This window comes from Aythya ferina (genome assembly GCF_964211825.1).
Source record: "Aythya ferina genome assembly, chromosome: 1".
NCBI classification, from domain to species: Eukaryota; Metazoa; Chordata; class Aves; order Anseriformes; family Anatidae; genus Aythya; species Aythya ferina.
This window is the reverse complement of record NC_140296.1, coordinates 62,965,948-62,992,044: the sequence shown is the minus strand read 5'-3', so window position 1 is coordinate 62,992,044 and position 26,097 is coordinate 62,965,948. Positions and strand designations below refer to the sequence as shown.

Here is a 26,097-nt window from a genome sequence, read left to right as displayed (position 1 = left end):
ATCCTTCAACTTTACCAATTGGGAATCTTCTCTAAGATCTTCTGAACCCTTCATAAAATCCACTATGCGACACATCCTTCCATACTCATGCAGTCATTCCTGTGACTGACATCCCTTGCATTAAAGTGACGGGACTTACAAAAAAGAAAAGCATACCATTCAGGTCTATTTTCCAGAAAAAAAGAAAAAAAAATCCTGATTATGTTTTAGCTACAAACTTTCCTCTCACCGCTCAATCCTATTTAGTTTTCCCTCAAATGGAAGTCACACCATAGTGATTATCCCAGTCACCCTTACTAGATTTACTCACAGTCTGAAGTAGTGACCAAATACACATATAATATCCAGTGCATGAAGGAATCACAGTAATGATGTTTTCTGTTCCTTTTTTCTATTTCATCCCTGAAGGCTCCTGCCATCGTTTCCATGTTTGATAGCTACTGAGCAGAGAACATATGCTTTTGAAGAACTACCCGCAACGACTATACAATTTCTCCCAAAGGATCACAGCTAGCTCTCCGTTATGGCAGACATAAGCAGAATTGTTTGCATCCTCTTCCTTCAGCATGTGTTACTTTGCATTTATCAATGCTGAATTCCACCAGCTATTTATTGTTCCCTTTCTCTGTATTCTGAATTCCTTTTGTTCTCACAATCAATTTTGATTGTCTGATTTTGTATCACTAGCTGGATGTCAGCATATTTTGTTCCCTTTTCCAGATGTGTGGATTTCCTGAGGGCACATATCCTTGTAGATTACAATGGCAATACCTCTGTGGAAATCGACCATTTATAATCTTGCCATTTTCTCATCTTTTACCAAGTTATTGATACAGGAGGAGGCATCTCCTCTTAACCCGCAACAGCTGACTACCTTTAAAAGCCTATGGCAGGAGGTCTTGTCTATTTATTTATTTTTTTAAATAAACCAAAGTGCATTATACCAGCTATCATACCACACTTTCCCCTTCACCCCCTCCCCTCCTCCAGATTCTACCTGCTTTATGAGGTACAAATTCTAGCTAAAAGAAAAACGAAAAAAGAAAAAAAGCTGTAATCTTCGCTGTATTTCTGTGTTTGCTGAATCTATTACACTTTACTTCCAACTCCCAGATCTATTTCCCTCCTAGGCCCATAGAGTATCACACTTGTACTTTCCACAGCCTGATGTGACAGATTACATACCACAGATTAAAAACGACACTTCTGTATCTGAGGTGCTTTACAACTTCAGCGAATATCATCTGGTCTGCGCGATGTCCTCCTATTCATCTTACTGACTCACTATTAAAAGACAGTTCCTCTTATCCACAGCCTGCAAGAGGACCTTCGAGTCTGGGAATTTCCACAGCGAGCTGCACTGCAAAGAGCTCACGTGGCTTGTCTGCTGAAACAGCACCACTCCAGAGCTCCTTCATGCTCCGGTCACTTGACGGACTTCAGCCTTCCTAGCACGCTGCCCGCTGCCAGTGTGAAGGGATATTACTGTATGGTTTTAATTTCAAGTTTCTTCCTCCTCCTCTTCTCTTAGATACAAGTGCTGCCCTTCAAAAGTTTACTACCATCAGCTTTCTTCACTACCTGATCAGTAGATACTTCTTTTGATGCATGTTACTTCCAAGTCTCCAATATGCTGTCTTCATGACATACGCAAGGCTCTTACCTTCACAGCTACACCTCCTCACTGCTTCTTAATCAGCTTCACTGTTTCTATAAGGCTTAATTAGGTTTCTGGGAAGAGGGGGCCTGTATAAGTCTTACACCAAAAAAAAAATTAGGGTGGTGGTGTTCACATAAGGACGCCAGATAGTACAATACAATACAGGTCACATCTGCAAGATGATAGCCGAGTAGCATCTTAAACCAGGCTTCCTGCCCTGTTTCAGACTATAATATCCTCTTTGCACACTGAGGCAGAGGACCGAGGAACATCCATGATGGCTGAACTGCTGTCTTTACATTACACCAAGTTGAGACTTGTTCCTCCTTCTCCCCTTTGAAAGCAAATACGTTTTCCTGCTACAACCACATTTTTAATTTTTTTAGCATTTTGAAAAAACTGTCAGTATTTCGATTAGGCAGTCAACAGCACAGCTTCATTACCATACCCCTCCACCTCCTTTTAAGGCATATTTTGATCCCCATCAAGTAACATATCTTACATTACTCACAGATGAGCTGCCTTAATAGGAGAATGCTGTATGATTAAGGACAATCGGGTAATGCAATTCCTACCTATTTGCACCCAAATATGGCCTTGTCCCATTGGTTATCTTCCTTCCACCAAGCTCCTCAAAACATTTCTAGCATCAGCACATTCATTTTAAAATAGTAGGCTGGAATATCTGTTTATTTATTATTATTTTTACAAAGGTACACAGCATTTTTGATGAAAGCACAAGACTGCTCTTAAATCAGCTTTTCCATTTTTACGCACACCATTTTTACGGACACCATTTGAGCATTTGTTTGCTGAAACATTAACATTCAGGAAAGAGGCAACAAGAAAGAAGAAAGGGACAAAACATTTTTCCTCAGGGCTTTCATCGTTTCTTGAACCACCCAAAGAAACTTCTACAGCTTTCAGTAGAAACGGGAAAAGGCCGTTTACAATAAAACTAGCATGCTTTTTACATTTTGCTAATTTATGCAGCAGTTTTTGACTCCAGATAGAACGCATCTGCAATCCTCAGGACTAAAAATCTTTGCATTTTTCATTCACCAGCCCCTGAACTGCCCCCTCCCACCTTTCCCAGGAGTTTTCACTGAAAAGCCATTCAGTCCCTTTGCAAGTTCCTGAGAGATCTAACAGCTCAGCCCACCTTCATTTAGTAATACTACTTCTCAAACATTGCCTTATGACAGCTCCTTCTCAGATTTTCATTAATCACTTCAGTGTCTTCACCAGCATGCAACATCCCAGCACACTAAATTCATCCTCTCCAAGAGTATTAGAGTGCTCTTGAGGATACCTAAAGACTCGTTGCTTACCTGAGACATTCCCTTTACATGATTTTGGCTTCTTTGAGATTTTTCTTTCAATTTCCCATTTCCATCATCGTTTCTTAGCCTCTTAACAACCACCTACGTTAGAGTAAGAATGGCTAAATTCTCACTTGTAGTCTCAAACTAATTTCAGTTTAGCTCCTCTCTAAATACGTAGTTCAGCCTGGACACTTCCATAAAACAACATTAGCACACAGCAAAATGCTAGCACTCCGTTTATTATCAGATCAAATTGAACTGTTGCACAATGTTTAATTTGGTAGGCGTTTTTGATGCACTTCGCTAGCTGTCAGCCTCTCGATGCCTTTTGCTGCATAGTCTTGAAATGTCAAAGCTTTATAGCCTACAGCTACTATGTCACTTCATCTGGCTTTGCACATGAAATAATGAAGTGGGCATCAGATCACTGAATTCAGCCTGCTTGAAGGGTGAAAAATTCCAGTCACAGATCAGAAACTAAGTAATGTAACGTGGCAGCATTTTGTTAATAGCATGAAAGCAAGTAGAGCATGGAATAGCTTTATTACTATAGTAATAATGACATATTACAGTATGCTCCCCTCCTCCCTCCGAGTATATAGTCATTGCCTCTAGAAGGACAGAAGCAAAATCTTTCATTTTCTAGGCATGATTATTTTTTTTTCCAAGAGTTTGAAACTTTTTTAAGAATTATCATCGCTGGTTTTAACAGAAAGCCCAGTCTACTGAGAGCATTCGCTTAGATTCTAGTTTTCACTGTTGCCACAAGTTTGGTTGCTTGGCCAAGTTGCTTGTCTTGTCCAGAAGCCTGATTTCACATAGTTAAGAAATAAACTGCAAAAAGCACTTCAACGAAATTGATATAACAAGAGGTTTCACAACTATTGCTAAAGATCATCCAAATCTATCAACACTGGAAAATGGCAAGTCATAAAGCATGCCCAATATCAACCTGGCTGTTCTCCCTAGGCCAAAATTACAAAGATTCTTGAACAGATTCAACAAGTATGGGGCTGTTACTATTTTTTTTTTTTGTTTGCTTTTAAAGCTGTAATTCCTACCTGATAGCAATTATATATATCAGCTCTTATCCTCCTGAGGACAGGGCAGGTGAATAGCTAGCTGCCTTTTTATAGTTCAGTCCACAAAGTGACACAGGGCAAGACCACCAAAATAATAAATCTTAATGATCTTTTTTCGTAACAAAACAACTACATTAGAATTGCAAACTAAATGTCTAACACAGCTTGTTCTTTTAGTCACCCAACTCACCAGCTCTTTTTGGTAATGTAGAGTTATCAGTTGCAGGCCACCTTTCAGCTTTGAGATGCTTGGATGCCCTTCCAGGATATTTCATCTTTGATTTTCCCATTTGCACTTAAGGGCTTAAACCAATTTAATCTTGTTCTCGGTAACTCTAAACTGCATGCCAGAACCAATGAGAGCCCTTTGTTTCTGGTGCCTTTGACTTGTCTTAGCTAAAATATATTGAAGAACAACACAGGTGCTGAACTTAAAAAATCTCAGTGAATAAAGGGCCGGAGTTTACTTGCCACCAGGAGACACCTGTCAAGCTCAACTTTCTCAGCAGCAGGGCAGATGACCAGAGACAGGAGAGCAACACTTTCCCCTTGAAGTAGACTCACAGTGTGTAGTATTAGTCAGAAGGAAGAAAGCTTCTGGAGACAGTACTGTTGCTGGAGAGCACATAATGGGAAGGGAGCTCCATAGAAGACATTGAAAAACTGTGCCAGTAGTAGAGAGCATGAAGTTATTTATTCACAACATGTAACAGCAGCACACAAGATGCGTTACAACACGAAAGCTTCCAACACACACACAGACAAGGAACAGAGATTGTATTAGGGGCCCATCCTGAAGTACCTCTACAGGAAAAAGCAATTTAGTTATTTTAATTTAGTTATTTTTCCAAAACACACAGAAGCAGGATAACTTCTACATGGATTACGTCCATTGTTAAATACACAACCATGAGGGATTTATCCTTTAAGATAAAATCCCAATTTTCTGATGACTGCAATACTGAATAGAGGATAGTAACTGCCAATAAACAAAAATAATAATAATTTAAGGTTCAAACAGTCCACCTAACCATGCTTGAGCAGGTTTACCTTTTCCCAAATGGTGTTAACAGTATGCGTTACCACCAGATCCAGAAGATAGGTAAAGGAAGCCTCAAATTTACTTTCAAAAATATTCTGTACTTTACGCAGGCAAGACACCTTCTTCCCTCTCCATTCATTTCCATCTCTACTGCAGCAATATCAGACCAGGAGTCACACCACTCTAGCTCAATGTTGTAAATGTGGCACCATAAGCAACAGCCATTACTATCCAAGCTGTTGCCTTACTCTCTTCTCTCCTGATGAGGCTTTTATCAGTATCTCTGTAGTAGCAGATGAGTCTAATGTTAGCACTGCGGTTATACAGTAATGTTGCTAATCAAGAGAACAAAACGTACTTTACAGTGCATTCATCAGGGAGGCATTTTTCAAACACAGCTCTGCTGCAATCACTGTCTTCAGGGAATTCTGCAGAAACGAGCTGAGAAACAATACCCTTGGTCTCATGCTTCCTGACTCGTGATACCTTCCAGATTCCTAGATATCAGAAAGACTTCTTTATCTTCATGCAGTACCTTTCAATGTGTCCTATCAAAACCACCTGTGGAATTTGGGATTAATCAGTTTAAAGATCAACAGTGCCAAGTCTGTCATTCCTCAAACCTAAATAGAAGATGCATGAAATTGAAGCCCACACAATAAATTCTCACAAACAACCAAGCGTTGTGTAGTATTTTAAAAGTTTAACCCTGTACACCAGATTGAATTGCAGTTCATTGCCTACCTATCCCTTTTCAATGATAATTGTTTTTACGATATCCGAATGGTAAAAGTGCATGACCCACAGTCACATTAGAGAACTGAAAGTAGGGAGAGGGTTCAAGGACAACACAAGCACCTGCATGCAACTGCAAGCAACCAGAAGCACTCAAGAATGCTACTAGGATTTTCAACAACAGAAGCATTTGCTCAATGGACAACTTTTTTTTCTAGCTTTCACTGCAAACAACTATCTGATCATTAACCATTTTGGCAGAATCTGCTTATACTATCCTTGCTCTAGGCAATGGATTTTAATTGGGGGGCCATCTGAACCTGGGTATTTTCCTCTCCTTATTTCAAGGAGTTGAACAGAGCAACAGTAATTTATTTCAGTGGCCTTTGCTTACAACAGCTTTCTTCTTCTTCTTCTAAAAAAAAAAAAAAAAAAAAAAAAAAAAAAGCTCCATTAAATAGGGCAACATTTTGTTATTATTTTGATAAGTTATTATGATAAATTGAGTAAAACCAGTGTTGTTTTTTTTTGTTTTTTTTGTCACAGAAAAATAGAGAGTTTCAACACCCTATTTTCCAGACCCAACCTCTTCCTAGTACTCTAAAGAATCACACACATACTCAAGGTTCACACTTGCACCTTGGCAAAAGGAGTGCCAACCATTTAGAGCTGAACTCGGATCAACTCTGCTGTTAGCTTACCACGTGGATGGGTTTTAAAGGCAGCTGTGAATATGATGGCTCCTACGTAAGACACAGGATCCTCCTCCAACCTGAAGGAAGTAATGAGCCTTCCCATGAAAGCAGTAAACTTAGAGTGTGCTAAAAGTGTCTGTAGACGATGCAGACAGGAAAGTACAGCAGAGAGCTACAGGCATTTATAAAAAGACTCTTGAGTATGAAACCTGGGAAAGAAATGCATTTCTTAGAAGCTCAGATAGTGGCAAGAAAACCCGTGGATTCAATCAGATGTGAGTTAGAAATCTGCAGAAAAAGCAAATGATTTAACAAAACAGCTAAAGACATAGCATGTAACATTAAATAAAAAGCATTATTGGCTGAAGGCAAAATTATTTCAGAAGCACAAGAGCTGATGCATTCAAATAAGGGAGACAGAAAAGGCTCCAACTCTCAGAGGAGAAATACAGGGAATTGGAACAGTGATGCATCTCTGTTTTAGTCATTTCATTTCCTCTTAATATCTATATCCTTGGTATGTAAAGCATACGTTTTGTTTCCACACAAAAAAAAATTAGCTTTATATGCTTGTGCATATGTACAGATACACAAAGTACTGTTGAATATTCATCTCCCCCCAAACACTGACAGCTTAAAATAAATTGTAAAATGAGCCTACCCAGTAAGATGTTTCAGAATACAAAAAACTAAGCCCTGCAACTTTTTCCAGCTCAAGCAATAACAACACGCACACGTCTCCTCTATCTTTCATTAGGGATATAGGATGCCCAACAACTGTTAGGAAGTTAAGTGGCACGGCTCTATTTTGGTCCCCTGTCAGAGATAAAGAATTGGCAGAGATACCGTGTGCCATTGGCCAAACTGCTTTCATGCATCTTCTGAGGGATTAGCACCGTCACAAAGGTGAGTGATTCAGTCATATTTCTCATATCTAACAGTGTCCACCACTTAAAGCCACACCGCCACCATATTTTGAAGCAAGCTACAGCAGATTAAACCAAATCTAATGACCAGTTCAAAGAAAAAAAGCATTAGAACTGCTTTAATGATGTTAAAATAACTCATAGTATTCAGATATTTATTAAGAGTAGTTTATAATCTAAAACATTAAAGAAAAATCACAGATTATCTTCCTGTCCTACCCAAAATAGAACAATATCAGGCTCCTAAAATAGAGTAACTATCAGCATTTTCAGAGAGGGTATTACTTCAAGAGCAATGTAACGTCTGCGCCTCGAACTACTTTTTTTGAAAGCTCACTTGCACAGAAGTGGAAAGCTGACAGCCAGATATACACACGCACTCTAATGGCTTAAGGATGAGTTTATTTTAAAGAAAAGCAAAGACAATACTGCATTCCTACTGAGATGAAACAAAGCAGAAGCTTCATTTTTATGGTGCTTAAATTCCTTGAGCATCCTTGGGATCTGTCTTTCCCTGTCTGCAAAAAAAAGATAGCTCCAAATTCACTGAAGAGTTGCTGGACATATTCATGTATTTTATGAAGAATATGAACTTACGCTGCAGACACACTCAAACCTATAAAATGTGACTTATACTCTTGTTTGGAGTATAATAAGCAAGAATGGAAATTAATATTAGCAAATAAAGTTTAAAAAAGTAAAAGTATCATAAATAAACTCTGCACTGCTAAGGTACAGAAGAAAGCATATTTGAGCTTTGTATTTTAAGAAGTACAGTTCTCATTTATTTGCCAGGCAATCTCAAGATCTACAGAGATTTCTCTTCAGACCTTCTTTACCCTGAACTGGGGAAGGGCCATCTCAGGATGTTTCCATCTTTAGTACAGGTTCAGGTTTGCAACAAAAATTTATTATCCCTGAAGAGAGACCTGTGGTCCCCAGGGAAAAAAATAACTAAATACATATGAATATGGTGATGTTGAAAGGAAGCATGTCCTCGGCTGACAGGTACCACCTCAGATGGATGGCCCTTTGCTCTGAGAAGTAGGTGAGCTCCTCCCTTCCCCAGAGGTCTTCACTTTTCTGTTCAGTCTCAGTGCTCTTCACTCCATGCAACAGAATCTGAACAATGGGAGTGAGGAAAGGGAAAGGGGCCATGTAAGGGGTGTCTCAACTGATTAAACATCCACAAGCTTCTGCTTCAAGCTCCTACGTCTCAGGACAGAGGGCACTCGCACAGTTTTGTCTTCTATAACATCCTTATCTCCTTTACCTTACACAACCCATTTCTGTTCACTCTTTCCCTAGTCTCAGTTAGTCTGCACACTTTCGTTTTGTGGTTGAACAAGGAACAGTGTTTTCCTATGCTCAGCTCTATGTTCAAAGTATCAGCCACGCACGCATTGTGCGCTTTCCCTTTCCATTTAAGCTGTAGCTATGCCAGCAATCATCATCTTTAAACACTAGTAAATCACAAGCAAAGTGCGTGTTCCAAGGTCAGCTGATAGCTGTGTTTACCATCTTAACAAAAGTTAGAAAAAATTAAGTGACAGTTCCATTATTAATACTTTCAAGCAAACAATTCATGCTTTTCAGAAAAAGGCTTACAAAGCAAGTTCTCCTAAAATTCAGTCACCTGAAACATGGAGCAACAGAAGACAATACCCAACGTCCAACTTGTACTACAGCTGTCATCTTGGATGAAGAGTGCCCTCAGTCATCAAACGGAATTCAAGTTGCTGTTTTTTAAAAAGCCATGCTTAAAACTTACCTGCACCATTTATGTCTTAACTAAACTGAGACCGATCCTCCTGCCATCTACGTATCATAAACCAAATAAACTCAGTCTCATTATGTGCAGCACTTCATAAAAAATTTAGAATGGCAATTTCCTTTAGATCAGGACTTTAGCCTGCTGAGAACAAGAAATCTTTACTATTCTTATTAAATATTTACTATATGGCTGTTCTGGCATCTTCACAAGAAACACTGCATACAAATGTTATGCATTAGAAAAAATACGAAAGCTACATTTAAAACACTTAGAAGATGCTGGCAAGTGGGCAGCGGCTGGGAAACACAAATAAAGCTGACAGCCCAGCTTTCACCACTGATTCTTTCCAGGACAAGCAGCAGCCACACAAGATAGCTTATCCCTTCGCTTGGAGGTCGACATGTGCCAAGTGGTTTTCCATAAAATGGACATGTCTCTACCCGAGTAACATGGAGGAAAAACATTTTTAGTAAAGCGAGAAGACAACCCATTTGTTTCCCCATACAGCTTGCCATCAGCGTACATTATGCTGCAAGTCACATGAGTTTACCAGCTTTGTGTATGTATAAAAGCAAATCTATCTCCTTTCTGCCACAAGCACTTTTACCTTTAAACATGTAAAGCTGCCAAATCTAACTCATCTAGATCTAAAGGAGTGTAACGCCGATGTGATAACCTTTAAGATGATGCAGAATGTGGAGACCGTGCTGTCTTTGAAGGAAAACTTCAATGTCACATTAAATATTTCTTTAGGTGACTTCAAGCTTTTACATCACTTTCCTATCAGGTGTAGTATAACCCTATTCCAGCGCAAAAGGTAAATGTAATGAAGAGACTTAACAATCCCATTACACCTCCAGATGGGAAAGCACAGCCACCTACCCTACTAACACTCGTCAGCCCAAGCATCAGCGCAAGATTTAGACAAACAGAAGTGTTCCAGTGCCTGCACTAATAACTGGAGAAGGTCCTGAAATAAAGTTTTGGCACTGCTGTCCACCAACAGAAGGTATTCCTATCATTAGGAGAGACGGCTAGCATTGTGTTTTTCTATTTAGTAGAGAAATGTCAGGCAACAATATATTTAGTAACTGAGCACGGCCTAATCCTTCCAGTCATGTGCTTCAGCTCAGCCGGAGGAAGGTAACAGCAGCGTGTTCAGTCGGCTGCAGATCTCCAAGCCCCAAAGGCAGCAGGATCCCCCCAAGGAAAGGAGGGTCAATTCAGCCGTCCTGCACAAGACCTACCACGCAAACAGCTGATCTGTGTCAGCTGGGGATCAGATGATCCTGTTCAGCTCCAGACTCCTGGGGATGAGGGAGGCAACTTCTCTGCCAGGCTGGGAGAGCTCCTTTGGAGTTTGCTGCCCTGTTTCCTGTAGCGGCCCAAAAGGGATGCTTGCAAGAGGATAGGCAAGCTAGGACAAAAGCTACAGAGAAAGTCTACAGGTCTAAAAAACACAAGGAAGGTAAGAGACAGGATAAAACAGGAGACCTGAGCAGGCAGGAACCTGTAAGTAAATCTTTTCAGGAAAGACAGGAACCATAGTAAGATTAGCCGAGCTGGTACTAAAGGGAAACTGAGGCACTGGAATAAGACACATCTGGGCCTAAAGACCTGAAAGTTACTCAGTGCACAGGAGAACAGCACATCCTGAACCACCTGAAGAAGCAAAACTGAGCAAACAGTGCTTCAGCAAGCCATGTGATGCCATCCAGACCCAGGGTTGTGTCCTTCCTGGTGTGAACTCCAGAGCCCAGCCTCAAAATGTGAGCCTTTTCAGGAACACCTGCTGCAAACAGACTGCGTGCCTGTGTGCTCTGCAAGGTGAGCTCAGAATTGAAGCACATTTGTTTCATTTTCATTAGCAAATAGCAGCAGCTTACTTGTTTAACGTAATTGGATGGAAAGGCCGAGCCCAGTACAGGAGGAGAATTAATCCCTCCAAAGTGTTCTCAAAAAGACAAAGCAGAACCTACAACCTGGAGCAGTTTGTCACAAAGCTTCCAGCTCCTCTTTTAGAGCCCAAATCTTTCAAGAGAGCATCCCACAATTTAAACCACTCAGGCAAAGGGAATCTACTCGCACTTTTTAAAAACCCACTCCAATCAGCAGCAGGAGCGCTGCCCTAATTTGCCAATTTAGTGGTCAGCTCTAAGTAAGAGTCCCAGGCAGCTCCAGCTGACCACATAAGTAGAGGACAGAGCTGTATTTATAGCCTGCTGTCCCTCAGCCACCCGCTCAGAAACCGCAGGAGGCCACGCCACACCACATGATTTAAGCACGCGGTATCAAGTGCTCCGGCTTCTCTTCCACCTCAGGGCTCCCTCTGTTCCACTCCTTCACCTTCCTTCTCCCTACAATTTTAAAACAGAGAGAGAAATCCACTGCGTTCACTACTTTAGGAAAACACTGAGATCAAGTAGTCTCCTTTCATATTTTCCTTCCAAATAGTTAAATGATCTTTGCCATCTTTTACCCAGGCTAGGGCCTCAGAAACTTCCCAGATGCTTGTCGGGCTCTTACCGCAGTAGGAAATCTTTCAGGAACAGCTTACAGCCTGTTGGTTTGATCCAATATTTTATGGTAATAGGGTTGAATAAGTAAATCTCTTTACATGGACAGCCTCAGCTCACTCGCTGTTGCCTCCCACTTCCTCCTCCCGTTCCCACACTCCTCATTTCCAAACCCCAAAGCAGCTCTGGAGTAGCTTCAGAGGATGTGCACCCTCAGACAGCATGCCACGGGGACACAGCCACCTCATCAGGAAAGCTGAGACCGGCAAGCTTAAGTCTCAAGGGCACAGGCATTTTCACACCATTTGTTACTAATTTAAGGCCAGCAGCTTTTCTCTTCCAGTCGCTCAGGCCACGCTTACACATCAGCAGCTCCCAAATTAAGTTCTTTATGGGGAAGGGTACGCACCAACTGCGATTTTGGTTGTTACAGGTTTTTGTTTAAACTGAAACAACAGGAGCCAGGAGAAATACCTTAACCTGGTCAGGTTCATTGCTATTAAAGCCTCAACTCCGCCTACGGTAGTTTTTACTGAGCTCATGTACACAGGGAAGTTGCTGTGAGCCTCTATTACGGCAATCTTTAAAACATGAATGAACAAACACACCACGCAGTATAATTACTGCTCAGAATAACAACTTGCTGAGTCTGTAGGTTATCACTAAGATCTTGCACAGCTTCATCCACGGAGCCTGTTTTAAGCTACGATGTCTTAGTACCATCTGGTCGGAGAAAAACATGATATGGCTGCTAGAAAGGCAAGAAAACATTTTCATCTTCAAGAACTGTTGATTTGCTTAATGGTAATTTAGTTTAGAGTCAAAACAACGCAGGTTGAAAGGGATCTCTCCAGGCCATCTGGTCACTTTTTATAGAAAGAGTTAAAAATTATACCAGACTCATAAAACTGCTTCAGAAACAAATGTTTTATTGCTCTGCACACTATACAGTCTGCTAGACAAAGCAGTGAATGGTCCAACCTCCTGTTGGCAGTAGCTGCTCTGCTTCGAGCAGGCCGGGCAGGATGACCCTCACAGGAGATCTGTGCTCCTACACCACGTTGCTGCTCTCCAGCGCTGAAAGAAGAACCCAGAACAAATCAGTAAGATGGCAAACTGATGAACTATGCTCTGCTCAAAGGCCCCTTAAGAAATACGGCCACAAAGGGCTTCTGAAATCCTGCTGATCTTATTCTGCGATGGTTTTCCTCCTTCCTACCCTTTGAAAGTTTTAGAAATACAAAGTTTAAATAGTTATTTTCAGTTTACAAATAAATGAAATTGCAATATCCCTAGTGAAAGGGATCAGGTAGATCCTGTCTCCATGCAGAGAAAGCCTTGATTGTTATGTTTCTGATGCTGGCCTTCGCGCAACCAAAAAGCTTCCTGTCACCAGCATCCCACAGCTGCCTGTGAAAGGGCTGAAGGTGCTCGGGGCTTTTCCAGTCCTGACAGAAGATGCCTGTGCTGGCTAGCAACCCGGTTTCAATAAAACATGTTCTCATACGCACACGGGAAGAGATGCTATGCATATAATGGCTGCTCCATTTTCCCCCCAGTCATTACGCTTTGATTGCGCTTAGAGCTTTGGGAAGGTCAAGCCACGTGGCACACGAGTGCTAGCAGACACTGCACATCACAGGGTTGGTTTGGGGAGGGTGCCTGGGTTTTAAGTAACGCTCCCTCCAGTCAGCAGTACCCAAATTCTTCTCCTCATACCATAAGTCATACCTTGTCATTCCTGTGATGTGTTATGCCTCCTCTCCCAATTTAACTCCTCTTCTGATGCCAGATGCTATCCACAAGGGAAGCCGGTGTTTCATGGATGTCAGCAGCTTGCCAAATCAGCCCTGACTCACGGGTCATCTCTTTGCTGACATCCCAGCTCACATCAGCACCTGGAGAACCCCAGCACCGAGCTGCTCTCCCTCCCTCACAGCGAAGCTTTCTCCTTCTACACTCACACCAACTTCAAACCCTAAGCAAGTCACCTTCTCAGAAACGCACCCTCATACTCATTGCCCTGTGGTCTGCCACTCAGTGAAGTAAAATTATAATAATATCTCAACAAGCCAACAGCACGTGTACAAGAGGAGGGAAAAGAACAAGTGAACAGGCTGCCCAGGGAGGTTGTGGAGTCTCCTTCTCTGGAGATATTCAAGGCCCATCTGGACGCCTACCTGGGCAGCCTGCTCTAGGGAACCTGCTTTGGCAAGGGGGTTGGACCCGATGATCTCTTGAGGTCCCTTCCAACCCCTACACTGCAGCAGAAGCAGGGCCACAACGGGGCCTTCCCACCCCAGGGCAGATCTGGGCACCCTGCACCAGGCAGGGAGCTCCCCAGAGGCCCCAAAACCCACATCTCTGCTCTTCCCCTGGGGCCTCAAAGGCACAGAGGTGGATTTGGAGGTGCAGAGTTGAGTGGCACCGCTGCCTGCCCTAACACCAAGGTCAACTCCGAGCTGCACAAGCAAGCAGCTGCTGCTCTGCAGCACCAACAGCCCTCATAAGCAGCACCGAGCACTGACTGGGGGCTGAAGGCAAGCAGCTGGAAAGCCACTGCTGCAGTCTTACGAGTCTTAAAGCACTGAAAGCATTCACAGACGTCTCACCTCGTGACTCAGCTACAACCGTGACTCAACCAAACCTTGTCTGGTTTTTGTCAGTTTTAACACACACACAAAAAGCCCGGGTAAAAGCATTATTACTTTGAGTTTTAAATGCCTTAAAGTTTGTTCTAGACTGGGAAACAGCAAGGGAATACTGATATTTTAATTCCACACACCCAGCAGAAGCCTAGCCTGGAGTCATTTATATATTTAACTTACATTATACATCCACTGGCAGAAAAGCTCTTTGAACAAGTTTCAGCAGATACCATTAACATAGGAAGTCAAAATGCTCATGGTGGCCTTTCTACTTCTTCGGGAAGAAGTCAGAGGCTGGAACCCTCCTAAAAAAAACCACAAGCACTTCAAATTGGAGACCTCCCGGGCTGAAAGAGACGGGAGTTGCGAAACCACAACCCAGGTTGCCCTTCATAAAGCTCTGTCTGTACCTGCCTATGTTCATGCACATTGCTTCACATGAGCATCTGAAGCTTTCCCTTCATTTCTACATCATTACAGCCACTAAGCATGCAGGCTTAAACCTCTCACATCAGCCAAGAACTGGAGGCATCAAGAAGGCAGCGCCTTTATGCATCACGTTAATGTGACCGAGCAGTGCTGGGCTGAGGACAGAGCTTCCCCTATCTCCTTTCTTTTTTCTTGCTGCCAGCACGCAGACACCTCCTGGCCAACAAGTATACCTGGTCACCCGACAGCTCCACGTAGGGAACATTCAGCTTGTTCAGATGAGCAACACGTCAGCATTGCAGGTGAAATGATGAGAGCCCTGTCTGTTTTTGTAGTCTTAGAAGGTAAAAGAGTTCAGCAGCTGTGCTCAGAAGTGGTAAGAACAAAGTCCTTCTCAGCCCCAGCTTTAGTGCCCTCTCCACCTCTAACTCCCAACTATGATACCGAAGACCAGCCATGTATTTAAGTGGCTACGTATCTATTGTACAGAGGATAGACACACATTCCTGAGAACAGCTTGGAGTCAACAGGGAAGAGTGGGCTGATCCCAAACTCTTAGAGCTGTTCCAGTTTAAGGTAGCCAGGAATTAGTTGAAAATTCAGTACAAAGGGCTAGAAACACTAAACATTCTCAGCAATTATGCAGTATATTTAAAATCCAGCATATAGATTTTCAAACATTAAATTAGCTTGAGAACATTTGCAATACTTGTTAGCTGCGAAATTTTTGATTCTTCTTTAAACCCCAATGAAGAGAAGCTTGTTTTTATTAGAGTTAAGCTTTCCAAAAAGTTTTATATTGCTGGCCAGGAGGCTAGAGTGTGAAAGATTTTGTAAGTGCAATCTTAAAAGTTCACTGATAAATCAAAAAAGGATACACATAAGTTGCTAGAAAGGAACTGTAACTAATCTGTTCCACCAAACACTACTGAGAAGTGCTAGCATTTCGGTGCATTCCATGTTTACAGAGAAAATGCTGAACATTAACCTGAAGAAAAGCATTAACATTAATCAATCAAAACCTGCTTATAGCATAGGGAGCCTTTTTGAGCAAAGCAAAATGCCCTCCCTGAACTTATTTATACTACATTTCTGCTAACATCAGCACGAAAGTTAATTATTCTTTTAGTTATGACTTGGTCAATACACTTGCTTTGAGCCTACCTTTGCAATATCTTCTCTCATACCTATCATATTTCACATAATGAAAGAGGGCTGTTTCTACATAGGCATATTTTTATAGGAAGATTAAATGGTAGCCTGGCTTATAAGAGCTTTCGTAACAGTGAAATTTAAAATAGTCTGCTCTCTCTTAAAAAAAAAATAAAAAAAATAGCAGAATAAGTAGTACATCAGCTTTCCCAACAATCTGTTTCCTCTGCCTTTGCTGTACTTTACCGATGACTGATGTGCCCTTTCCTTCACCTGACAGTAAAGTTTGATACCCGGCCCATATATGCAGATGAAGTTCTTACAATAGCCTACAAAGTGCTAGGGTTATAACAGCATCAGAAGGCATGCACTGGCATAGCATCAAGCCAAAGCCATAAGCAAAGACATCAGATGTATTTTAAGAGAAGACCACAACTTTCCTTGAAGTCAGCTTGAGTGCTCTAGAGCCCCAACACCCACTCACTCAGGAAACACTTTATTTCAGGCTGGGCCAGAGAGCCCACCCCAAGTCACCTCATGAATAAGATGAAATAAACAGACTTCAGCTTTTTCTGACCTTTCTTCAACTTTTTCATCCTTCTTCACGTGTATTATCATTCAAACGTAAGAGTAGATCGGACCCTCTACACTACTGTTCTGGAGGAAACAAAACTAAAGAAACAGTGATTATCAGTAACCCATCTGCAATGGTTAGTATTAAGCGTAAGGTCACACGAGCAATTTCTGTGGCATCGTTCCACTATCTTCTTTGCAGCTTTGCTGTGTGCTATCCACACCTCATGAAAGTCATTTATCACTTATCAGATGTCTGTTCTTTTAACCAAATCTCCTCCGAAATGCACAAAATGGTTTTTCCTTTATATTAATGCCATCTTACACACATCGTGTTTTCCAACGGTGGTTGTATTTCTCATGGTTTTACTTTGCAATGACCTCCTGCCAAGTACAGCAGCTTAATGTCAGTTATTCAAATGCCACTTCCAACTCAGATCCACCTCAAGAGAAGCCACGTAACCACCATGAGTGGCACAAAAATCGGTATGCAAGCACAGATGAGCATTAGTGTTTGTACTTCATCGTGATGTTCATTTGTGCAAGCAACTTATTAATAGTACTTTGAAAAGATACAGAGGGCTACGTAAAATGCTAAGAATGAACTGAAAGTTGCTAATGTAATTCAGATAACAAGAAATCCATTTCAGTTCATCTACGCATCCACTTCACAGCATAAATTAGAAGCATTAGAGACAGAAAGCTACTGGGCAAACAGAAAGATTCCTTTCCATCTCCTCTGTCCATCCACATTTCTTTCTGGACACGTACTTCACACATAAAGTTTCTTTTTCTGCATAACTGTTTTGATTATTATTACCATTAATCTTACAAAACTTCACTGGTGCTTCAACAGATGTGCTTTTCAGAGGATTTCACAACATCCTATCTTAGCAGTGATGTAGGGGAAGAACCTAATTGTCCTTAATCCCCTATTTTAAATAGGTTAGACGAAATCCTCTTTTGACTGAAGCAAAGAGATTAGTCAGTGCCACCAGGAAAACAAAACACTGTTCTCCCCTCACCCCACCCTGCATCTAGATGAGTAATGATTAATGAAGGAAACAAATTAACCAGTCTCATATTTCAAAGAGAGAAGATAATCTACGGGGAATAGCAGAATAAATGGAAAGGTGTCCCTATGAAACCTCCCCATTCTTCAGTTCTCATGCTTCTAAGGAGCTACAACAGTAACATAATAAGCACTCCAGAATGTAATTTCACAGTATGCCTCAGTCACTAGACATAACCTGGCATAACTGTTGATGTTGCTTTCTCTTCTGCTCCCCCTGATTATTCCCCACACACTCCCTGTATTCCTCCACCACTTACATGTACTTGCAGAGGTGTGCACGTGTGCTGTCTGAAATTGCATGCAGTTCCTGTGGCAGTGGAGAACACTTAAGAGCAAAGAAAAAGGCACTATAAAAAGACAAGGATTACAGGCCCGTGTTGGCACCCAGTTTGCTTCCTGTGACAGTGTTTCCTTACCTCAAAGCCTTGAACAACCCTTAAAACTTCTCTGTGAAAGAGCTGGGCAGTACTCTTATCCCTGTTTTATCCCTGTTGTAAAGAAAGCTGAAGGAAGATCGGGGAAATCAACATCCAGGTTTGTAAGATACGTGAGTGCTTTAATAGCCCATGGTCTTCTGTGAAGTTCCAGACAAACTGCCTAGCCCCTGGCTCATCCCATCCATCTCCTAAAATAACCCAGGCTGGGTTGCCAGCTTCTCCTAGAAAGCACGCATTTTTAAGACAGCATCACAAAACAGACATTTACAAAATTAGAGTCAAAGTTTAAATTGAACAAAAGCTAGCAGAGCACATTTCGTGACAACTCCGGGCACGTTTGTGCCACAAGGGTCTCAGAGTCATTACCGAGAGGGAAGAAGAAACACAGAAGTGGTAGATCTGTGTGACAGAAAAAGGATCCTTGGTTTGCCTCGTCTACCTGCAGGTGTTGCCATGGCAATTATGGCAGGGAGGATAATAGCATTCCAGTGTCATTCTGCCTCAGCTCGGGAGGAACTTCAGCTGAAACGTCCCTCGACAATTACAGAAATAGAAATACTACATTACACGGGGTAATGGCAAACCAGTAGAATTAGTAGTATTATTCTGGAAAAACGTAATCTGGCTAAAAGACTTAAAATGATGAGAGGCAGGCCCTTTCGTTCAAAAACAAACAAATGGTAGCATCAAATCCAGTTGTATAACAGGTGCTCAAACATCTGCTCCCTCTTTCTTGCTTTGTTTCCTCTCCACTGCTGGTCAGGCTGCAGCACCTCGGGAACAGAACTGTTTCCCAGCTGCATTTCACTCTGGTGAGCTTAAACGAGTCTATTATCCCCACCTTGGCAGGGCAAGCAGCAGCCAGCTATTATATTTGTGGAACCCTTCACTTGTCGACCCATTTATATTTTTTTTTTTTATTAAGTGTTCCAGCTTTAAAAGGCTGACTCATTAGAAAATCCCACTTCACCCTGCCACTTTTCTGGTTTCAATTACTGCTGTGTGACAGGAGCGAAGAATGAATGAGAAACAGTCAACAGGGATTTTTAGCTATAATGTGCTACGCTGTACCTCACCCTCTTCCATTCCCAAAACCGATTTTGAAGAGGCTTCCTGCTTTCAGTATCGATGTTCTGCTGTCCCCCAGAAGAGGCCCAGGACCAAAACTATATTTCAATAAAAAAAAAACTCATGAAGGACAGAAGTGACTATGCAGTTCTCATCACCGAAGGAAAACTACATGTACTTTTGATGCTAAAGATGGCAAGGTTAGGAGTTCTTGATCTATTTTAAGTCACTGAGACAAACTCCGATAGCAGCAAACATTTCATTTGGAGAGTTGAAACTGCAGAACGATCTGTTGCATATAGGTGAGCAATATTTTGTAGTCAATAGCAACCAGCTTATAAAAGTTCACTTGCAAGAAGCCAGAGAATGTTTTACACAGTGTCCTATTTTCATTCAGTTAGTCTCAAAATAAAAAAAAAGTTTTTCTTGTATAAATTAGCTAATTGATGGGGTGGGGGAGATGAACAAAGTCCACGCAATTCTCCCTTTCCTTTGGGTTGGGGGTGTTGTTTGTTTGTTTTGCCTCAGGTTATAGTGAAACATCCAAAGAGTACATTACAAAACAAGAAAGAACAATAAAAAAGTCACTACTAGTGTGCAAGAGCTAGTTGGATTTGCAGAAGCACCAAATCCTGTCAGCCACACTCAGCTTTCAGCAGAATTAACTCCTGAGGGAAGCAAAGCTTTCAAACTTCCCCTCTTTAAAAGCTGGGCTGAGAAGCATCAAGTCAGCACACAATACAGAGCAATTCCCCAGGAAAAACAGCAACTGGGAGAATAACAAGGCAATGATGCCGGGGGAAATAGGAATTGGGATAGGAACTCAGGAGTTACCCGTGCTGTTCAGACACATTCTGTCAGCCTCCTGCACCGAGAACAACCAGCATCCACGAACAGCACAGCTGAAAGGCGAGATGGGAAGCATTGAGAAGACATCGTGACGCTGACATCCACAAGACATTATCAAAAGTGTGTTACATACCAGGGATAGAAACAAACACTTTAAAAAATGCAAGATCCTGATTACTGGCTTGTAAGCACGTGCCTAGCCCCTACTGAGAACATCTCCTGTACGGTGAGGAAAGTTTGAACACAGGCAGGACATCAACACGTTTATATGGCATTTAAAACAGCCTAAAATTCTGTCAGATCATACTGCTGGAAGAAAGAAACAACCCTTTTATCTCACTGTAAGTGACAGCTAAGAAAAGAAGCATTCATTTGAGCAGGCACCCCAACTAAGAAACATCCAGACAGCACTCATTCAGCACCAGCCTGCAAAAGTGCAGGGCGAGCTGAGTGATTATGAGGAAAGGCAAGAAGTGGAATGGGAGCGTGCCCTCGGATGTATTAAGCGAGCTCAGAAAACTGGAGGTCCTCTGAAATGCTTGATAAATGGACCATCTTTTAGACAAGTAATTCAGAGCACTGAGGCTTGTAGTTCCTCCAGCTTTCAGGCCAAAGCAGTTGATACAAAGGTTGGTAACACTACAGATGAAAAAAGTGATGTTCAGTATTCATTTGTTTATATCAAGACTACTTATAAAATACTCAAGAAATTGATTAGAAAACGATTTCAGAATCATTCTGCCAATATAAACATTATCAGCTAAATCAGTGACCAAAACTCACAGGCTACCACGAAATTTAGTGGTGAAGATGCTAAAAACCCCTAAAACAACTTTCTGGTTAGACTGATCGATCGTCTTCTCAAACTACGATTAAAGTTGACCCACTTCTGTAGATGCAGAAAATACAGCAGCCATTTGTAAACTCGTTTATTCCGTCCTCCCAAAAGCAGATTTTCCTAAAATACCTGCAGAGCTAACAGACCAGAAGCCTCCCAGGGGACCGAGCTGTAATAAATCACTTTCCTTTTGGAAGTCAAACTCTATTTGCTGCCATACACATTTAGAGATAGTTGCGCGGGCAACAAATATTTAACATCCAGCTTTGTAACCCCGAAGTAGTAACAGGAGAAGCAATAAAGTGGCAGGATTACTAAATATACCACATAATAGAGGCAAAAGTGTTCAGTAATATGGACCTTTGACCCAGTGGTTATTTATTGTGCCATCCAAAGGCACCAACCTGGGCAGCAGCAGTTCGTGATGAGGGGCCAGCTGTCCCACAAACACAGCCCAGGCTGTTGCCTTCTGCTGCAAGATGTTCAGTGACCGTCTAGTGTCCAAACAAGCATATGCTAAGAGTGACATTTCCCAGCTTGCCCGGGCACATTTGAATCCACATACACAAATCCACATTCAGACACAACTATCTGAATACACAGGACACTTGCACACATTTTATTAAGCTCTGGAAAAATAACATTCCTTTTAGAAACGGTATGAAGACTTATTTTAAGAGTTAGCTATCTCTTGACTATAAAGAACTTCAGAAGTCTCAAGATCAGCCAAAAAAATAACAGATTACCAGGCAAAGCTAATGCAACAGCGGTTACATGGGCACAATATATTGCTTAACGCTATCTAACGAGTATCCCAAATAATCCAACCATAAAACATCTTCTATGAACACGGTGTTAATTATGACGGTATGTTTAGTCCCCCTCCCCACCCCAGATAATTTACTGCTTTAATATTAACTAACAAGCCTCTCTCAGCCCTGACGGTGGAGCAGGCTCCGTGTGATGCTTACGGGACAGTGCGCATTAACTCAGCCTCCTCAGACCATCAGGCTGCCCTCCCTGGGGCAGGGCTCGTCTTCGGGGAGCACCCAAACAGCCCAAGGGTAAGGCAGAAGCGCACCGCCTGATGCAAATGCCACATCCAGAAAGAGAGGTTGTGTTCTAATATAGAGTACGTGATACCAAACGTACCCCCTGCTCCCAAAGGGTACAAACCTCATAATGGTATTTCCCCTCGTTGGGAAGGCAATCTAAACGACGCAGTCGTCAAAATCTGTCTTAATTACAGAAGGCTTATTGTGATTCTGTGGTTCCACGTAGGGGAAGCAGTATACAAAGACGTCCTACTCCATTATTCAAAGGTGCCTCTAGTACGGTGGATACAATTTAAAGCAGCAAAATATACAGACTAACCTCAGACCCAATTAAAAATTTGCATTGCTCTATTTCAGACTGAAGGAGCAGAAAGCGTTTGGAGAACTACACTGAACTTTAGGTCAGCTGCGCTACAGTGAAACAGACACCTTTGGCACAGCCAGTTATTTACTAGAAGCCCTATAGATTGTGTATGGCCGCAGCCATGGAACAGGGAAAGTCCTAGAGTGAAAGAGGAAATCAGCAGGATGACCATAAGGAGGCGGAACAACAGAATGTGTTTGTACAAATTGGTAAAAAGAGGTATTACTGCCTCCGTCCTAGGAGGCTACACCATCTCTTGGTGAAGATACAAGCTATGTTATGACGAGCATGCTGAATATGGCCCCAACCCACATCACTGGCATGTTCTGACACCTGGAAGACGGAGATGATACAACATAAGAAGCTGAGCGCAGGTGGCACAGCAGACGTACTGGAAAAGCACTAAGCAGGAAACTGACTTCATGTTGAAGCAGCAGCACCCAGCCATCACCACGCTTCCACACAGCCTTTGAGATGCGCGCTATCGCACCGCTTTGGGGCGGTGACCACAACAACAACAAGGCAAGGAGGTGGGGGAAAACTTCCAGCACATTCGGGACGCGCTGGTACATCACTTACACCTCCATGCCCTGCAACATACAGCAGAAGAAAAAGAAAAGCTGCAACACAGAAGCCTCAGAGGTTGTTGCACGAGAAGATTCCATCAGTGCAACGCAACTTTTTGTTACCACGAGACCACGCAGCGCTGCCCTAAGAGCTCCCAGCTACCTCGACAGCATCTCCAGCCAGCACTCACCTGTTCCAGGGAAAACTGCAGGCAGACAAACCTCCGGCATGACCTGGAGAGTGACCATCTGCAGTCCTAAGGCACCACCTGCCAAGCAGGCTCTGCACAAACTTCTACTTATCCCACACATGAGCTCACCTGGACACATGCTCAGGATGTGCCACCCTCCCCGGTCTCCTGCTGCCTGGCCTCTCTTACAGGAAAGCAGCTTGGGAAGAGGCAAGGGCATCCAGGCTGCTGAAGTGTATCTGCTTGGTTTATAGCTTGGGTGGACAACTACGGAGCAGCACCGCAGACATGTGCATCTGCTGCTCATTTACAGCAGGCTGTTTCGGGCACGGCACTCAAAACTATTAATTTTCATTTTCAGTGCTGGAGCTGTACAAAAATAGTTGATCCGTAGAAAGAAGAGAAAACCGCACACACGGTAATCAGCTCACCAGATTTAATGGCCTCACTGAAATGAGGAACCCAAGTTTATTTACGACAGCTTTTTCCAAAATGCTCCTTCCTTGGAAGAAAAGAGAAAAAAAATAAAGAAAAGAAACTGACCAGATACAGAGAAGAAGTGCAAAAGAACAAGAAGCAACAGGTGAAAACATACATGTCAGCCAGGCAGTCAGCCTCCTGGCATAAAAACAAAGCAGAAAGTAGTGTGATCTAGGAAATATGAACACTTCCTCACAGGGGCTAAGTGTTTTGTCCAGTCTTCAGACTGCTGAATTACCTTCATTAGCGGTGTGGGAGGGTGATGACAGTCTGCAACTTAAAAGCTCAAGTGCCTTGTTATTTTCAGCACGCTATCTTCTTACACACATCTTTGTGTTTTAAAACAAATCCTGGAGTTAATCTCGAGCCTGTTTCAAACATATCCAATGCTTAGTTTGAAAGAGAGGTTAGCAGCACTGTTATGCAGAAAAGACTTGCAGACCACAGTATGCTCTATGCACAATGAGCGCTGTGTGATTTCCAGACGGTTTGTACAGGCTCCAGATGTAAGCACACACACCAGAAAACCTTCAGCTAAATCCTACAGTTAGATCAGCACCGAGGGATCACAACACCTGAACCGATCCTGCCTGTTTCTAAATAGAGCTCAGCACGGTTCACCTGAGCTTTGCATATCCACAGAGACTTCTGCTTCTCTCCTTGTATTTATGTTTTTCTCCTCCTTCCTTCCCTCAGGGTTACTTTCGAAGGATCCACATATACACACGGCTGCTTTCAGTACTCACCTCTCTGTGCTCTCCTCGCCTCACGGCATACTCTAAATAGTACAAAGAGCCAGTAAAATCTTTTCACCTCTGCCATTTTTCTTCTTTCACACACACAGAAGGTTTCAGAGTGTGTGTTATGTGACCATAACTCCACATACACAAAACTAGGAGTGAACAAAGCCAACACTTTTGCTCGGTCTGAGCACGAAAGTTTCCTAACTTACAGCACTTCCTGCAGGGGAGGAAGGGCTGTGAGCATTTGGGAATACAGAGCGGTGAGAGCAGCCGGGGATACAAGGCAGAGAAAGAAGCCAGGCACTACCACCTCTCGCTCCTATCGCTTCCCGTTTCTTTCTTCCGCATCCTCAAGGAGAAGCTGGAGTTTCCCTGCTGCTGCCTGACCCTGACCATGGCCATGGCCATACCGACCTCTGCGCTTCCACGGCTGTGGCGGTGTTGGGAGTTCAGTGAAACCAGATTCTCACTCACACACCTCGGTATACAACTGGATCCACTCTCAAAACACCACTGAGTCGAGCTGGCTGGTGGAAAGCATTGAGGCCACCCCCTAAGGTCAACTCTCCTTCAACCCAGGCTTCGCGGCAGTGATCCTCGCCACGCACCCCTCCCAGAGCACAGCCTTGTTCTCAGCATTCACCCACGCACACAAATCGGCCGGCTTCACGAAACACAGCTCGGCTCAAAAAAAAAAAAACCACGACCAAATATAAATTAAAGAAAAAAAAAAAAAAAGAGAGTTTTCACCCGCCGAGCCCGGTGAGAGCCTGCGGCGGGGAGCGGGCACTCACGTAGCGGCTGACGAGGGTCCGCAGGAGGCTGCAATCCATGGCGGGCGCTCAGCTGCCCACATGCGGGGAGCCGCCACCAGCGCCACCGGTGCTGGGCTAAGCCTCGCACCGCTCTCCTCCGCTGCTGCTACTGGTAGTAGTGGTGGTAGTAGCGGTGGTTGTGGTGCTGCTACCGCCGCCGCTGCGGCGCGGTGCCCCGCGGCCCCTCATGCCCCGCCGCAGCGCCTGGCAGGGCTGAGCGGAGCCCCGCAGCCGCCCGGCTCCGAGGGGAGGTCTCGCCGCGCTCCCGCCCCCTCCGCCCGCCCCGCCGGGAGGGCACCGAGCCGCGGCCGCCCCCGCGCCGCTCCCCTCGGGCGCGGCCAACCCAGCCCGGCCCTGCCCGGCTCTCCGTCATTGCGGGGCGGGCGGGCATGCGCCGCCACATTGCCTGCCCTCCTTCCCTTCTGCCCTCCTTCCCTCCTTCCCTTCTTTCCTCCTTTCCCCTTCTCTGCCCGCCCGCCGCCCCCGCGCTGCCCGGGCTGCTGCCGCCGTGAGGCAGCTCTGGGGCTTCCCCCATCAGGGTGCCCGATGCACCCAGGGGTTGGAAAAATTCGGCTGAAATGTGCCCAAAAAGAAGCAGCAGTGTGTCTTCATCCCCCCTGTAATGTTGCTATTTCCAATCTATACTGATGTGGGTCTGAATCCCCTTTCTCTTCAACTCGGTCACGCTACTGATAATTCATATTTGTTTTTGGAGCACCTGCCTTTTTCGTGCTCCTAGTCACAGATCTAACCCTTCCATGACATAAGTTTCATAGGTTTTACATTTCACTTTCAAAGATTAATCACTGAAAGGAAAAAAATTACAAGAGCTGTGAAACAACAGGAATTTTTCTGAGAATGAGCAAATCTGCATGTTAACCAAAATACTTTCTTATCACAGGAAAGTGTTTACACGAACAATTAAATATTAATATAATCTGTGTGTGTGTCCTCACTCTTTAGGAAACCAGTTAATTGCAAAAATGACCGAAGAACCTAATACGTAAACACAAAGTGATAACATCAAAACACAGAGTGCTGAACTGAAACAGGATTTAT

The 26,097-nt window shown here is 43.3% G+C and overlaps 1 protein-coding gene and 1 long non-coding RNA gene across 5 annotated transcripts in view; both read right to left on the bottom strand.

Annotated features, from left to right (window-relative positions):
• The window catches only part of ATP11A (ATPase phospholipid transporting 11A), a 124,033-nt gene extending 98,749 nt beyond the window's left edge, over nt 1-25,284 (bottom strand). For all 4 annotated transcript variants that reach the window (XM_084505586.1, XM_084505587.1, XM_084505589.1 and 1 more), the window contains exon 1: nt 25,018-25,284. In XM_084505586.1, coding sequence (XP_084361712.1) covers nt 25,018-25,056 — 39 coding nt within the window. In that variant the 5' untranslated portion in view covers nt 25,057-25,284. The remainder of the gene's footprint in view (nt 1-25,017) is intronic.
• LOC311428599 lies at nt 12,664-15,428 on the bottom strand. The gene is made up of 2 exons (XR_014687789.1): nt 14,584-15,428; nt 12,664-12,832 (listed from the first exon to the last, which is right to left on the bottom strand). It is a non-coding gene; the product is annotated as an uncharacterized lncRNA (long non-coding RNA).
• Nucleotides 25,285-26,097: the final 813 nt, after the last annotated feature.